The sequence below is a fragment of the Eptatretus burgeri genome, chromosome 12 (genome assembly GCF_056783735.1).
Source record: "Eptatretus burgeri isolate ZD-2024b chromosome 12, Ebu_testis_v1, whole genome shotgun sequence".
Taxonomy (NCBI): Eukaryota; Metazoa; Chordata; class Myxini; order Myxiniformes; family Myxinidae; genus Eptatretus; species Eptatretus burgeri.
The window spans coordinates 11,340,384-11,357,883 of NC_140972.1; the positions used below are offsets into that span (position 1 = coordinate 11,340,384).

Genomic DNA, 17,500 nt, shown 5'->3' on the forward strand with positions numbered 1-17,500 from the left:
CTTTCATTGAATCCCCATCTTGCTTCACGTAAAGGGTTGGTAGTGGGCTGAATACGCCCGATAATTAATCGAACCGTCGAGGTCGACGATAACACCGCTCGGTTATTCTGATAGTACGGAACGGGTCGCTTAAGTGGCCCGTGTCCGAAGTCGACCTGCGGCGAGGTGCGATCGCCCGGTCTACCCTCCGCGTGGGTACTTAGGTAGTTCGAATTTGGCGAGCAACCCTATCCCACGTGGGGGCTGATTGGCTCGATCGCGGTGAGACCGAAAGGTCCACCCGTGACTGGTTCCCGGCGTTAGTCCGAGAGGGTCACGACTGGATTGTCCGTCCGGTGGGCGACGTGCCGCGATTCGAGTTACGTGGCCATCAGCACGCCGGCGGGCGCGAAGACCGCAACAATATATATACACATACACACACAGACTTTTATAGTCTGTACTGTTTTTTTGGACCAATCGGCTTCCTCTGGTTACCGTTGCACCTGTTATTCAAAGTTAATGAACAAAGCTAATACAGATCGTTCTGGGAAACGCAAAGCAAGGGCTTCAAAGACTCCGCATGTCCTTTTTCTCAAGACTGTGTGAGGTAAGGTGTTCTCTGAACTGTCGATCATGTTGTTTTGATGGTGCGGTGAGTTCAATATGGCCATGAGTTGTAGAACCAACAAGCAAGGAGTTAAAAACATTCTCGATTCCCACTACCAAAAAACGAGGTTCAAGGTCATCGTGTTTTGGGACCTCAATGGATTCCTTTCTTGGGATTTGTTGAATGTGCGAAAACCATCAGCAAGCACAGTATGAATCATTAACAACGAGAAGGGCACTCAGTGGAACGCATACCTACGCCACGTAATGCCTGATCCACAAGAACGTATCGGGCCCAATACATTTTTGAAATATCGTGCTGTATATCGTTTTTGAGCCCCATCTCTCAATGGCGAAGAATCACTTAAAAAAATTAAATCATTTTCGTATCCAAATCCAGATTCGAATCTTCACCAAAATCGAATAAATTCGTCCTTGTGACACACCCAACCTGTCCACCAAGTTTCGTCCGAATCCGTCCACAAGTTTTTGAGATATCGTGCTATATATCGCTTTCGCCCTCTCAATGGTGAATAATCACTTTTAAAATTATCATATTCTGATCCGGATCCCGATCTTCACTAAAATCTAATCAGTTCGTCCTTATCGCCGAACCTGTCCACAAAATTTCATCCAGATCAGTCCACAACTTTCTGAGATATCCTGTATACAGAGAAACAGACAGAAAGGGGTGAAAACATAACCTCCTTCACCTTCGATGGCGGAGGTAATGAAATGAAGGAATCAATATGGAGACAATGTGGAGCTATTTACCGCTGCTTTGTGGTTTTAACTTTACCACTTTTGTGGTGAATTTTTTTCTGACGGGTTCGACCACCAAGTTGAACAAAAACCATCTCGTCGAGGAGACCGTGAGAATTTTTTTTTTCCTGAACAGGAAGTTCTTCCCACTGCTTGTAACCTCACAGTCACCACTCCTCTTCTCGTGATCCACAATGCCAACATAAAACCGGGGCCACCCTGTCGGTTCAACTTCAGTTAAAATAACTGTTCTTATGGGTTCAATGGTGACAGATGCACCTCGTTATCCCCCCCCCCCCCCCAACGATGGCAGATGCACCTTGTTACCTCCAACGATAAAGGTACTTTCAATTGATTTAATCCACCTCATTAATTATCTCATTCTCATGTTTAGTTCCAGGGAGCTTATGGGATGGAGCGTCTTCAATCCGTCCGTCCACAAATTCTTGCAACTTCTGTTCTGAAACTATACATGTGGTTTTGATGAAACTTTACCACAACGTTCATCACTGTGTAGGTACCAAAGTTTGTTCATGGCATTAAAAATTAATAATAATAAAAATCGGGCCCGAAGGTGGTTGATGGGGGTCCGAAACCACCCACACAATTTGGATGAAACTTGACTGCAACCTTTATCACCCGTGATGTACCAAAGTTTATTCAGGGTCCTAAAAAGAAAATCCAGAGGTATTTACTGTCTTCTCCGTTACATATTTTGTGGGTCTTCTATGCCTGTGAGTGGTTCCCTTGTTATCTTATCCAGTCAATACCATGTGAGTGGCCAGGGGTAATGCCCCTATGTTTATTCAAAACAGCCAAGAAAGTCACTGAGGTGGTGTCAGTCTCTCCCAACCTTGTTTTCTCCTCTCGTTTTGACCCGACCTCTCAGGTTCTGGGTTTCTTCATTGATGTTATTTGGACAATCTGCTCCTTTCATTTTTGCTTTTTCTTCTTCTTCTTCTTCTTCTTCTTCTTCTTCGTCTTGTCTTTGAGCCTTTTATCTTCACATACATCCACTTTAACCTCATCTTTCACCATATTTTGATTTTTTAGCCTATTCTCGGCGCCAGCATCAGAACCTACCGATTCATCAGCATTTTGGTGCCTTTTATTCCTCCGAATCCTTTTTCCTTTCTTTCTATCACTATCACTACTCTCAACTACAACAGCTTCCTCAGAGAGAGGCTGGTCACTACCGCTGTCCCTCTCAGGAAGAGGGTGCCTCCCTCGTTTCCGAACCGCACATTCTGAAAAACCCAAGGTTGCTTCCATCGCCAGATCCTCAGCCGATTCTGTGGTTTCCACTCCAATCACCGCCGTTTCCTTTAGCCGCTGTCCCATTTTAACTGCATTTGCAGCCAATCCGAAGTTCTTTTGTGGGTTGTCCAATTTTCCATGTGTGAGTTCCTGACCCTGGAGGAATGCCAGCTCCTGCCGCTCCAGGCGTGCCAGTTTGGCAGACATGGTAAGGCCAAGCCGAGCTGCTCTGCAGAAGAAAGGGATAAACACTTAGCTCGTCACTCTTCCACGGTCAATGAGATAAAAATAGAATAATAACGCAGCACAGGAACTGACTTACTGTACATAAGGTCAAGTGTCAATGACTTACTTGATGTACTGTACACACATACAATACTCCACCATAAAAACAAAACAAAACCGAACATGTGGAAATGACAATTCAATGTTCCAGCCATAGAAATAATTTAGTCCACAATTTCTGATGGCCATCTTGGAGTAAGTATGACGACTGCACTTTCCAGGCAGTCACGTTGCAGCAGTGGGGCAGAATGTTTTGCAATTAACTGCACAAACTACCGAAACGGGGCAAAATAACGTGGTCTAAGCTTCCACAAGTGAGTAATGATTATGCATAATTTATGTGATGATCCGAATTCAGCTGTTAAGAGCTTGAGATGCATGATTTATTCAGCGAGACAAATCAGCCTTGCTTCGTCAGTGTCCAACAACGAGGTAAGCCTAACAGCTATTATTGTCAACATTACTGATTGTATGGAAGCCACCTGTGGTCAATGATTCTCAGCCTGTTTAGAGGAATTTGTGCATTGCATTCCTCCAAGCCCGCCCCTCTGTGTACTGCAGATAGAGCGGAGGGTGGTGGGCTCTTGACAGAGGAATTTGGAATGAAGGCCCGCTGGGCTGGTTACTTTGAGCGGCTGTACCAAGCTAACCCACCAACTGTTGAGTTGGATGTCAGGGGTGTAACTATCCCCATTGCTGACCCTCCAAATCAACTGTAAACCACCTTTGTTTGTGGAAACACAGACTGCCATGAACTAGTTGAAAGGGAGTAAAGTCCCTGGCGTCTGTAGCATCCATGCTGAACTTCTCAAGGCTGGTGGAAATGCTGTACTTATGTTGTTGCATACAGTTCTGTGCTCTGTCGGGACCACAGGCATCATCCCAACTGACTGGAACGAAGGTGGTTTAACGATGGAGACATTTAACCAGACTGGAATGATGGACACATGCGCCGGAGCAGTGCGTCGCTGCATCTACTCCAGAGGCCTCCGTCTGGCCATCCCCCAGGCAGATGCCGAGCCCATCTCCATCTCCTTGAGATGCTGATCAACCTGCTGCAACCATGAGGCACGTGATTGGCCCATTGGCCTCCACCACTCATGAGGCTACCTCGCCGATTATTTTGAAACTGACCGTGAGAGCCGCTCAGATCAATTATTTAATTCGCAGTTTGATGGCTTTTCCATTAAAAAAATATAGAGAACACGTAATGAGCATTGTGGAGTATACAGTTGATATTTGATGGGCCACTCGTGGAGTATTCATGCAGAAGTATTTTAAAAATTATAGCAAGTGAAATGTGACAAATACTCCATGGGCTACATTTGGTAAAGAGTGGAACACAATGGCAGTTGGGGTTTATATTTATGCCAAAATCCCTAATATTGGATGTTTTGGATGGAAAGCAGCTCAGATCTTCATTGAAAAACTTGCTAAATGATGTTACAGTCACGAATGCATACACCAAGATGGCCACCACGAGTTTCGCATGCCACTATTGGAAATTACTAGCATGCCCATTCTAACATATATATATATATATATAGTCAACCCCCGCTTCATCGCGGTTCACCTATCGCGCCCCCGATTCATCGCGGGTTTTCCCTTGGAACGCAACTAATTTTTTTCTGCGGATTCCCCCGGTACATCGCGGTAATAATATAAATTATAACGCGTGGCGCTCGACCAGTCACACAATGCACGAGACAGTTTCGCTTATGAACTTCGAATATTTTCTACGTTTTTTTCTCCAAGTCCCACGATGCCGCCCAAACGCCCTGCACCTTCTAAGGCTTCTGGCAAGGAACCGAAGCGCCAGAGGAAGGTCATGGGACGCTCCAGGAGAAGGTTAAGGTAAAGGTGCTCGATATATGCTTCGGGAAGGAAAAAGGTTTGCCACCGTTGGACGAGCACTGCTCATACCCAGCACCTCAAAACCGACCAGACCAGACTAGTCAATCTCCGGCACCTCAAACCCAATCACTGCCAAACCGACCAGACCAGACTAGTCGATCTCCGGCACCTCAAACCCAATCACTGCCAAACCGACCAGACCAGACTAGTCGATCTCGGGCACCTCAAACCCAATCACTCCCAAACCAACCAGACCAGACGAGTCGATTGTTTGGGGAGGCGTCCATTCATTGCGGATTTTCACTTAGCGCGGGGGGGGGGGGGGGTTTGGAACGTAACCCCCGCGAGAAACGGGGGATTACTATATATATATATATATATATATATATATATATATATATATATATATATATATATATATATATATATATTGTTGAGGTTCACGTAACTGCATGCATACAACAGATAGGTGTCCCAAGACAGTTCTTCCATTATTATACGTGGAGATAGTCCCTTTCCTTTTGTTTCGCGGGCCAACAAGGGAGTGCATTGCGATGATATAATAGCTAGGGTTGCTTAAATCATTTTTCTCCTTCATTTCGTCCCCACTCTTCTTTTCATCTGATTATTCCTGAGGTAAATCAGCCACAAGCGCCTTCGCTGAAAGGTGGGGCCTCATGAAAATGAGCGCGTGCGGCGCCGCGGTGAGGAAACTGCTGCACAGGTCCTCGTTCCCGGGCGAGCCCTAAACCCGGCGTGTGTGGAAAGTGATGTGCGCTTGGCAGTGCGGGGTTGTCGACTCGAGCTTCCGATGGTCTGGGGAGGATTGCCGGTTGCATTAAAAAGGCATACGAATGAGTGTCTCTTAAGAGGCTGCACGAATGGTGTTTTTCACGGCACGGGAAACGCAGCCAGCATGACGCCCTCACTGCACGAAACGCGTACGGAGGCCGATAAAGCAGACTCCACGCCATGTTGGGCGGGATACGTGTGTGCGAGGTCGAAGGCGGCGCGTTCCTTTTCAACCTCAATATCCGACACATATTTGTGTTCTCCCCGCGCACACGCTAGCAGAGTCGTGTGAACACGAGCGCTGGCCACGTGCGTAATGGCGGAACCGCGCGCACTGTCTGTAATGTGCTCGAAAGCAGACACGTACGCCGCTCGTGAAACGTGCATTGATTTATCCATGGCGATGTACCTTCGGTCCTCGCTGGCAGCGGCGGATTCTCTACGGATGGTGAACGTCTTCTCGTTTCTAAGGCCAGCGAAGCTGCAATCGAGCCAGGGAATGTACAGTACGGGCCACGTTGGCGCTCGTGGAGCGAGCGCGTTGATTGACGCTGGTCGAACGCCCGAGCAGGCATGTGAGACTCTCGACTGGTCGCCCGGGCACGGCCCGGGGTTTTTTGCAGGATTATTTGTGTGCCAATTTCGGTGTGGGTGATTCGTGTCATGTCGTGGGGTCGGAGCGAAATATGTTCGCTGTCTGGGATGGCCTTGCCGGAAACGAAGTGAGGCGGTTTCCGGCCCAAGCTGGCAGGCCACGTGAGGGGTCAGGGCCAGTCGGACTGCCCGATTCAGGTGATGACGTTACAATTCGGGGTGGCCCCTCCCGAGCTGCAAATCCTTTAAAGGTCGGAGAAGTCCCTCAGTCCCTCTCTTGCTTTTTGAGTTTCTCCGCCTCTCTCGCCTCACCTCGTTGATACCGCCACGACCCGCATCCTGTTGCCTGGACTCTGCCTCCTCGTCTCCGCCCACCTACTACTCCATCCTCGCACTCTGGACTCCGCCCCTTCTCGACTCAAGCTCCTCCTTTACGGTGCCCAATTCCTGTTTCTAAACTCCCTCTTCATCGGGTTTTCTGTGTCTGTGTGTGTCCTGGTGCCTGTCTGCCTAAGTAAGACTGCAGAAGATCGTTATTATTATTGTTATTAATTTCGCATTAAGTCTGCTCTGTGTTCCCTTTTGTAAGTTGCCTGTTTATTTGCTGCACCACACCTCTCTCCCCTATCTCTGCACAACACACCCCAATAAATATTCACTGTGCCACATATCTTTCCTCGCCCACTGTTAATAAATTATCATTAGGAATGTTCCCTGCTCGTTTTTGTCTGTTCTTCCATTGATCCAGCATGGTCCGAATCCGATTTTAGCCGGGACTTTATTCCCAATGATCCGTTGCTTTTAGCCGGTACGTCCTTGGCAGTGTCGCTCGGCTGCATCCGATCTGGAAAAGTGATCTGATCCGGTAGAGTGATCCGGTTCGGATAAGGCGTACTGAGGGCGTGTTCCCCGGTATTTAAATCACGTGATTAATTAGGTAACCCGATTAACCCATAGACGGGAGGACCCTCGGTCACGCGGTTCAGTTATTGGCGTCCATGGTCGGTTAAGCGACCCGCCGCGTCACGGAATTATCCGTGTGCGACGGCCTACAATTCTGGGGAGTCTGGTGGGAACCGACATAGCTTCGCCCACCTTGTGGTCTTCTCACCCGACCCCGCCAATATATATATAGTTCCAGCATTCATTCCAAATGCCATTTTGGCACGAGGGATGTGCAGAACACACCTTATTGCAAGTTTCAACCGAATGCAATTGCCTCATGCAATAATTGTTCAGCACATGCAACTCATACACCCTTAGGGTTTTGAAGTTGACAAGGCATTCTGAGCAAATCTGAAAGTCTTTCAGAGCCAACCGTGTGTGGATCATCCACGCTACATTCTTTGACAATGCATTCCAACGTAGTCTGTCAGAATATGAGAGGAATCACATCATCGGACACCTTCAATCAGTCTTCCATTAGCTGAGTTGCAAGACACCAACAGCAAGAGAGGAATGCGGCTTACAATTTCATCAGATGTTATCAGGCCATTGGACCAACGAGAGATTTGCAAAGAAATGGCCTTCCCAGGATAATGACTCCCGCTCATGACCGATACATTTGCATGATCCATCTATGTAATTGGTTTCAAACTGCTCAGAATAGTACTACAAACATCCTCCCTGGAATCAAATCATTGGACACCTTCAATCAGTCTTCCTTTCACCAAGTTGCAAAACACCAACATCAAGAGAGGAAAATGCGCGACATAAATGTCAACACCATCTTGAGGCGTCTCCGTGATGCAGAGATCTGTCGTCGGCATTCTCAGCATCCAAGACTTGCGCTGCGAAACATCCAAGCATGCTTACCATGCTCAAATCAGCACATCCAATGGACACAGAGACAACGGGAAAGTGTTGTGTTCAGATACAAATCCAGCTTTCTCCTTGAAAAGCATGATGTCCGTGTGTGGGTCTACAGAAGACTTGATGAGCAATATGTCCCAATCTGTGTCCAGGAAGCCGCAAATTTTGGACGTGGAAGTGTCGTGATGGCTGGTGGAATTGCTGAAACCTTTCGCACAAACTCGATCCATGTCCATAACAATCTGAAGGCAGGTCGATACATTAATGAGATCTTTCAGCAACTTGTTACCTGCCCTTCAACAACATAGTCCAAGAATCATCTTGATGCACGAAAGTGCTCTTCATGCTCACAGGGCCATTTGAACAAGGAATGTTCTCGTCAATGCCAATGTTGATGTCATGACATCCTGGTGTGCCATCTTGTTGGATTTAATTCCAATTGAACATCTCTGAGATATCATTGGTCGTTGCATTCAAACCTTGCAAAGACAGCCATAGACCCTCAATGAGCCGATTTAGGTGTGGAATGCCATTCCCCAGGCTCAGATTCAAGTGCTCATATGAGCAATACGGTGATTATGCAATGCTCCGATTGCTACCTGAGGTGGATGTATGTTGTATTAAGGTCGTTACATCCATGTTGGATCCCTATATCAAAACAAACATTCTCAACAACGCAGAATTACGTGATTAGTTCACAATGAAACGGACATGTAATTATTCTGCATTTATCTCCATCAGAGGTTTGCACTTCATCTGTGTCCCATTATGTCGAATAAACGAAATGCGTCAACAACAATCACATGCTTGGTTCCTTATGGCAACGAGTATGTGTATACATGTTTTTAAATCGGTGTGCGTAGAATCGGGAGATGTAAAAATGATAAAAACTCGTTTGCAGTTTCAATTGCATGCAAGATGGAGGATGAAGCTTTTCTGACACAAGTTTTACAGAAGAACGCAAATTATTATGAAATCTGGTGAGGATGAACAAAGTACAAGAAAGCAAACGCTCATGTCTCACTTGTGGCCTGTTCGCCCACCGCACGCCTTCAGCAGCTGCTCATCCGTCAGCCTGGAATGCAAGCATCGCGCTCGTTCAAAATGGAGGGATCACTCAACAAACTCTCCAAAATGACATTTTCCATGCCATTTGGAATATTCACAGCATGTGTCGAACAGTTTCACAACTTCCTTCAAACAACACGTCTGTCCGATTGTATTTGGTGCCACAAAACCATCGGCCAGTTGCGTTGATTTAGTGGTTTGGAAAGCTTAAATTTGCAACAAAATAACCCGATCAAATTCCATGGCCTGCTTCCATAAGCAGCAAAATGCTTCTACTCAAGTGGGCAACGGTGCCTCAACCACAAGTTTCCTCGTGGCAATTAAAATAAATGTTTCATTTAAAAATTGACACTAGTGGAGGTGGCTCTCATTGCAGTCCGAGTGTAGACATGGCGGTGTAAAAAAAAAAAAAAAGACGGAAAAACAAAACTTGTTCTTCTCTGACTTCCATCCTCTGCATCCTCCCACCATCGTTTACTCCGCTATTCCTATCAGAGGCATCCCCCCCCCAATGGGTTCCTCCTCATATTACCCCACCCCCGTGGATCTCTCCCCATTTCTCCTCCGGGAGCAATCCACATTGTTTGATACGGCAACCACAGAGTCTCTGGTTTGCGGTGCAATACCTTCGGGTGCCATTTAATCATACCGTGGATCCCAGAAAAGACCACCAGTTTCCGGCGAGGGTCGTATTTTGATTCTAACAACAACATTCCAGTTGGAACATAGCAAATGATAGGAGTACACTTTGTACTCACCGGGCCGAGATGACTTGTTCTCTTTCCCGTTTGCCGTGCAAGATCTCGAGCCTTTCCGGATCATCTGCTTGCACTTCCCTCCCTCCCTTGTAAACGCCTGACTGTTCAATATTAACGATGTAGTCATCAATAGAAAGCAGGTAGGACTTTACAAAAGTATAAAACTACATTTGGAGGATTGCAATCATTTCTTTACATGTCCAATAAGAGCAAGTCAAAAAATAAATTAATTAATTAATTTAATGGGACCACACTTCCTGAAGCTCACCTGGATTAGAAGCAACAGTCACTGAAACCCTCCAGAGACCTCCTTAAAAACCAAATGTTTTTTGTTTTTTTTTAATGCTATGAACAAACTTTGGTACATCACGGTGATGAAGGTTGTCGTTAAGTTTCATCGAAATTGGGTGTATAGTTTCAGGGACGAGAGCAAATACCTATTTTGAGGGGTCACCCTCAAATACCCCCACCCCATAAACTCCCTTAATGAGTGCAGATTTTAATGCGGTCAATACACCTTCGTTCGGCATCAGGTATGAAGCTTGTGGCCAAGTTTCATCAAAATCATGTGTGTGGTTCGAGCGATAATGACTGAAGTGTTTATGGACTGACCAACTGACTCGGTCACACAAGCTCACCGGACTCGTCTAGGTGAGCTAAAAACCCAAATCAAATCAAATCAATGGAGAGCATTTTCGATCTCTGCACCCTAACACTGTAAAACAATCACCAGGCACGTCGGTGCCATTGTTTAAGGCTTGGGAAATATTCAAGGCAGGTTTAAGGCATTTCACATTCAAATACAGCACCAGAGCAGTTTGATATTGACAAAAAAGGGGGTCCATCAGCCCTGAAAATGGCCGAGCCCACATTTCCTTCAAGATCGCTAGAAGGAACCACAGCGAGGTATGTTGCTTAAAATCCAAATTGAGTTCTAATATTTAACCTCCGCCATCGAAGATGGATGGAGGTTACTGTTTTCACCCCTGTCTGTTTGTTTGTTTGTGAACAGTATTACGGAAAAACTCCTCGACGGATTTCGACAAAACTTGGTGGGGGGTGGGGGGGGTTAGGTCTGGTCCAAGGATCATGCCATTAGATTTTGGACTTGGTCCAAAATCCAATATGGCCACAATGGCGGCCAATTTGAAAAAATATTTGAATTTTTTTTTTTTTGCATTTCTATATGTTTTAAGTGATTTCCAACCCCCCACCCCAAAAAAAAAATTTGCAAATTTTTTTTCAACAAAATTTCGATTATTATTTTTTTTTGCATTTCCACATGTTATAAGTGATTTCCAACAAAAAAAATATGCCAAAATTATAATTGCGGCTGATTTTGGAACTTCAGGTGGATATACCCATGTAAAATCAATTTCTGTCTCAAGGAATCAAGTTATGACGAATGAATTGAGTATGTAAAAGTTAAAAGTAAAATGGAAAGTTGCAAACTATAACTCTGTGAGCACTGTTGATGTCAAATTGAATGAATAGGATATCAGGTTCACTTGAGTGACCCAGCAGTATTGGCGGCGGAGGTTTTGCACTCTACCGAGTGCTCCCCCTCTAGTTATCTTTGTAGTCATGGACCTTTGATAATGGACACCCTTATAAAGCACAGAGCTAGCTTAAAGTGTCTTAGCATATCACCTACCATGCTGGCGTAGCCGTGAGCAAGAACACATTTCATTCTTCAACTCTTCGTACAAAAAGTTTAAATGATTCTCCACTGGACAACTTCATCGATTAAGTCATACTCAAACAGGCTGGTCTAGCACGAGTAAAATGTTACTACAAGTCGAACATTTATCAGTAACCAGTATGAGAAATAAAAATAATTACTTGAATAAATCAAATCTCAATCACAACTGCCATGAGACGTGTGTGCAAGCAGCATGCTCCACCGTGCTCGCTCAAAACAGGAGGCGAGTTTGTCATGAGCTTCCGACCATTACCGAGATTGCCAAACGGGATGGTTTCACGACGAGGACGAGCACCTTTAACTTTATATGCTCCACGGCTGTTAACCCGGTTTGCGTTTTGCGTGAAGGGTAGGTTCCCGAGAGATTTGCGCAATAGCAATTTCACACAGAACGAGGCTTCAAAGGATCGTGTTAACGAGGACGTGTGGACCAGATACGCTATTACCGGGATAGAAGTGGTACCTTCGGGAACGCAAGAATGATATGTTAACTGTAATAACCTGAAATCATTAATGAACTCTATTAAATGAATAATATATATATATATATATATATATCAATTTTGTACATTTATCAATGAGGCGTCTTGGTGCTTGCATTTTTCCCGTTGACTGCCTTCGCTCCATAGACGCAGTGGTACACGAGAATGGGCAAGGGGACAGAATCGCACCTGCTCCCAGAGTCCCCAAGAAGGTCCCTGGTCCAACACCTCATTCCCTGGGCTCGGTCCCCAACGGGATAAAATGGACCACTGCGTCACACATCCATGGGGTGCAGGTGACACGAAAAGTAAACTGGAAAACGGCCGGGGGACTCCTCCAGGGCAAAACGACCCGAAGTCTGTGCAATGTTCCCTTTAACTTCAAGTCCCATGTAACATCGACGCCAAGGAGGATTGTCAGGTTGTCTTTTTCTGCTTGAACCCAGAGGCATGCTACTCTTCCTTGGAAATGAATGCATGCTACTCTATAGCGTGCCGATTCATATCCTCAATCCAGGAGGATAAAAGTCCCTCCATTTTCATTACCCTTGCCCGAAGAGAGGGCATTTCATTGCATTTGGGTCCATTTGTCTGTTTGCTTGTCCGCATAGAATGTGCTCATGTAGGCTACAAATACCACCTGGTGGTAGCCAGTAGTTCACGCCATATTTTTTTCAACCGAGTACCTCCATAAAGTATGTACAATTAGAAAGTGAGTACGTCTATAAAATACGTAATATAAAAGCACACAAAAGTACTGGTGGGGGTTTGCAACCTTTGAATTTTGTAGCACCCACAGGAGTCGTGGACTGATTCAATGCTTCAATTAATTTTTGTTGTTCTTTCCAATTGTCCTTAGAGACGATTCCCATGAACCAAATTCACACCCAACAATGCCGGCACCAACACCTGACTCCATCTGCCTTAACACTTTCAATTTCAGCTTGAGGCTTTCGGCACAATTACCAATATGGCAGAGCACAGAGCAGGAAGACAACACCACGTGCTGATTTGTTGAGAGAAGACGTGCTCAGATACTCGCACTGAATGGCTGCCAGTGATCTTTGGTTTCAGACCAGGTCACTCCACCCTGGATATGCTGCTTCTGCTCTCCAAACAATGGATGGAAGCCCTCAATGCCAGACAGGAAATCCGAGCCGTATCCCTGGACATATCACGTGCTTTTGACATGGTCTGGCACCCTGCCCTGCTCACCAAACTCTCTTCCTATGGTATCCAAGGCCATCTCCACTCACGTCTCGCAGACTTCCTCTCCTGTCGCAGCCAACGTGTGGCTCTAAATGGAGTTCTTTCATCCCCCCCTTCCTGTCCAGGCTGGAGTTCTTCAAGGTAGCGTTCTGGGCCCTGTTCTTTTTCTGGTTTTCATCAATGATCTCTCCGACTCTCGGGAAAATCCTCTAAATATTTGCTGATGACTCCCCCCTCTGCCATACCATCGGTCATCCCTCAGACCGGCAAGCAGCAGCTTCTTCGCTCACTGCTGATCTGGATAAAATCACAAACTGGTCCAACACGTGGAACATGTCTTTCAATCCGGACAAATCTCACACTCTCACTATGTCTCTTCGAAAGGACTGTTTAGAACCCCCCCCCCCACCCCCATCCACTTTCTCAACAATCTTCTGGAAGAAGTCCTTTCTTTCAAACTTCTGGGTCTCACTATCTGCCATGACCTTTCCTGGGAAAGTCACATTTCAAACTTCGCCGACTGGGAATCCTCCATCGTGCAAGGTCCTTCCTCGGCCCACCTGAGCTCCTGACCACTTACAAAGCTTTTGTCCGCAGCCTGATGGAGTACTGTTCTCCCCTCTGGGCTGGTGCTCCTGCCTCCCAACTTTCTCGGCTTCACGCTGTAGAAACCAAGGCATTTCGGATCATCAGCATCTCCCGCAATGAGGCTGAGTCTTTGGGTCTCTCACTCAATCACCGCAGGTTGGTCGGTGGTCTTTCTGTCTTCTACCGTCTCCTCTCCAGCCTCGCCCCCCCCTGCTCTCTCTGCGATTTGTCCCCACCACATTTCTGCAGGGCGCTCAAGGTCCGCCAACAACCCCCTTCTGGTAAAACTACCAAAATCACGAATCACTGCTCACCTTCACTCTTTCATTCCTCTTTTTTCCCGCCTTTGGCATAAACTCCCTCACTCTATTCATTCCCATTCTTCCCTCCAGGCCGTCAAAACAGCTATTCACCACCACCTCTTATCGTTCCCCATCCAAATCCTCAATCTTTTCTAACCCCGATAATCCACCCAAACCCACCTCCTTCAAATTGCCTGCTTTCCTTCCTGAAAGTCCCTGTAATGTCCATCTTGTATACCCCGTGTTCCCCGTCCCATCCCTCTCCCTTCTACAGATCTCTTAATGTCTCTGTTCCCCACTGTTTTGTCCTTCCCACTCCCACCCCTGTCTCCTGCCTCCCTTGCTGTGCGTTGTGTGCTAGCTCTCATACGAACCTCGACAAGGTATACAAAAAAAAAAGCGAGGTCAACACTAGCGGTTACGTTTTTGGTCGGGGCAGTGCGTTCAAACCTGTAATTTTTGACTTGCTTGATGGATTTAAATTATTTATTTTTAGGTAATTGAAAACTGAATATTTAGTTTGTACCAAAGCAAATCCGCGCAAAGCGGTGTCGTGCAATGCGGGTTCTCACCGCCGGTGCGAAAATACGAAGACGAGTGTCAATGACGCCACAACAAATTCATCCTCGTTTGATCATCAGACCAGAGGGATTGGCACATCAAGCACAGTGCTCCCAGGAAGTCATGGAGGCAGCGATCAATATCACAGGCACGTACAATCAGAGCGAGGTGAAACGGAATGCAGGAAATTCATGCCGATTATGACAACATTCGGGAAAATTAACAAGAGATGGTACGTGAGGTCTCACCCGGACAAATCGACCGTAAGAATCTTTTCTGGACTGCAAGACGTGAAGGTCCTCACTCGGATTTCTGTCCACTTTTCCTCCAGATTTCTTGCCAAAGCGAACAACACTCTAACCAAGCAACAGATATATTGGCTCAGGAAGCGCATTGGCCACCTGGTGGTTCAGTTTAAAGCAGGTGTTTAAGTGAAACATGGTGCATGCTGCCCGGTAGGTACTCGTTTTAAATCTGCGCAAAGCATGAGGTCATACCTCTGAAGTGTCCACGTCCACACGGTGGGCAGCACTGTTGTACAAGTCCTGCCACCAGCAGTTTGTGAACTCTGCGGCAGAGTCGTGTCCGATCTGTAGAGAAGAAGAAAAAGATACAAACATATGCACATCTTTTTTACTTCTTATTTTGAAACAATTCACCAACTACACCAGCCAGAAAACAATCTGGCCAACCTCAAGGCTGAACTCTCAAACATGTCTTTTTCTTCAAAGACTTGGTGACGCCCTGTCAAGTCTGTCTCCGGAGAATGCTCCTCTTCCATCCCTTCCCTCGCTTCAAATGGCACCACAGCCGACTCCGCGCGTGAGAAGGCCGAATGCCTCAATTCTGTGTTTGCTTCAAAATATTGTCCCCATCTACTCAATCTCCACACCTACACCACTACTCCTGGAATCTGTATCTCTCTCACCTGAATAGGTGGAGAGGTTTTTGTTTTTGCAAACCTCAACTTCGATTCTGCGACAGGTCCAGATGGCATCAGTTCATAAGTCCTATAAACCTGCTCTGCTGCTCTTACTCATCTCCTTTCTGCTCTGTTCCTTTCAACAATTCCCTCGAGTCCGTTTTCTTCTCCCTGCAAGTTAGCCAACATCACTGCAATACACAAACATGGTGCAAAAACAGATCCTCTTCACTACAGGCCCATTAGTTAGATTCCATGACCTTGCTTATAATTGGAAACAATCACTGAAGTTGACATCAAATCCTGTTTTCTCCAATGCCCTTATAGATAATCAGTTTGCATTCAGAACTGGTCACTCTGCCCTGGACATGCTGATTCGACTCTCCGAACAATGGATGGAAGCCCTCAATCCCAGATATGAGATCAGGTATGTCTGTCTCTCTGGATATATCTCAAGCATTTGATACAAACTGGCATCCCGCCTCGATCTCCAAACTCCCTGCATGTGGCATCCAAGGCCAACTCCACACATGGATCACTGACCTCCTCTACTCTCATGGTCAGCATGTAGCTCTTTAAGGGATCCTCTGATCTCTCTCTATCAATGCTGGAGTGCCCCAAGGCAGTCTTAGGCCCAGTCTTGCTCCTCATCGTCATCAATGATCTTTCTTATTCCCTGGAATATCGTGCCTATCTCTTTGCTGATGACTCCACCCTCTGCCGCATCATCTCTCATCCTTCAGACAGGCAGCCAGCAGCATCTCCCCTCTCTGTCGACCTTGACAGAATCAGGAGCTGGTCCAAGACTTGTAATTTGTCTTTCAAACCTGACAAATACCACACACTGACCCTGTCTCTCTGAAAGGACGGTCTAGAAAACCCTCCCATCTACTTCCTAAACAAACCACTTAAAAAGGTCGAGTCATTCAAACCTTTGGGCCTCACCATCAGCCATGACTTTTCTTGGGCAAACCATATTTCCAAGATGGCCTTCAAAGCTGGCTGCTGACCGGGCATCCTTTGTCGTGTAAGGTCTTTGACTTTTTGACAACCTAAAAGGCCTCATCCGCAGCATGGAGTACTGCTCCTCTCCCTTTGGATTACCGCCCCTGCTTCAAAACTTACACTTCTTGCTGCCGTGGAAAGCAAGGCCCTCTAAATCATTGGGATCTCCCACGACGTATCCAGGCCTGTTACTCCGACATCGCAGACAAGTTGGTGGCCTCTGTATTCCACCACCTCCTTTATGGTCTTGTACCCTCTTGTACTAAATTGCTGAACCTGGGCTATGATGGGAACACCAAATAGGGAAATCCATTTTTTAAAGCAATATTACAAGTTTCCAATTCAAAAGGAATGTTCCAATTCTAATTATTGGTTAAAGAAAGAAACAAAATAATGAGGATAAAGAATATAGTGAAAGCAAATGGATGACAGTAACATCGACACCATGAAGGAACCCACAGCACTCTTCAAACTCACACCATGAAGATCCTGTTTGTTCTTCACTTTGATGGGTTTGACTGTTCCAGTCGCATTCCTACCCAGACCAGTCCCTGGAAGCACAAACATTCTCCCTCATTTCCAACATGGAGGCAAAAAACACCATTTAGAACAAAGATGGACTCTGGAGAGAGAGAGAAGAGAGAGAGGAGAGAGAGAGGAGAGAGAGAGGAGAGAGAGAGAGGAGAGAGAGAGAGGAGAGAGAGAGGAGAGAGAGAGGAGAGAGAGAGAGGAGAGAGAGAGAGGAGAGAGAGAGAGGAGAGACTTTTGACTTTTATGTCCTTTTATTAGAAAAAAAGTATAAAGGGTAAAAATTCAATACAACAAAGCAAAGGATTATATACAAGAGTGGAAAAAAGAAGAGAAGAAACCAATTCAATTTTCAAGTAATCGATAAAGCATTGATAACAATTTATACACAAGGAACACCCCCAAAACATACATTAGAGAGAGGAGAAGAT

The 17,500-nt window shown here is 46.0% G+C and overlaps 1 protein-coding gene across 1 annotated transcript in view; it reads right to left on the bottom strand.

Moving 5' to 3' along the window:
* Positions 1 to 2,124: 2,124 nt before the first annotated feature.
* The window catches only part of GPATCH4 (G-patch domain containing 4), a 30,145-nt gene continuing 14,769 nt past the window's right edge, over positions 2,125 to 17,500 (bottom strand). Inside the window, exons 2-7 of the mRNA XM_085849513.1 lie at positions 17,019 to 17,092; positions 15,112 to 15,204; positions 14,863 to 14,970; positions 9,771 to 9,871; positions 8,969 to 9,019; positions 2,125 to 2,836 (exon numbers count right to left, since the gene is read on the bottom strand). Of these exons, the coding sequence (XP_085705639.1) occupies positions 2,284 to 2,836; positions 8,969 to 9,019; positions 9,771 to 9,871; positions 14,863 to 14,970; positions 15,112 to 15,204; positions 17,019 to 17,092 (980 nt within the window). The 3' untranslated portion in view covers positions 2,125 to 2,283. The remainder of the gene's footprint in view (positions 2,837 to 8,968; positions 9,020 to 9,770; positions 9,872 to 14,862; positions 14,971 to 15,111; positions 15,205 to 17,018; positions 17,093 to 17,500) is intronic.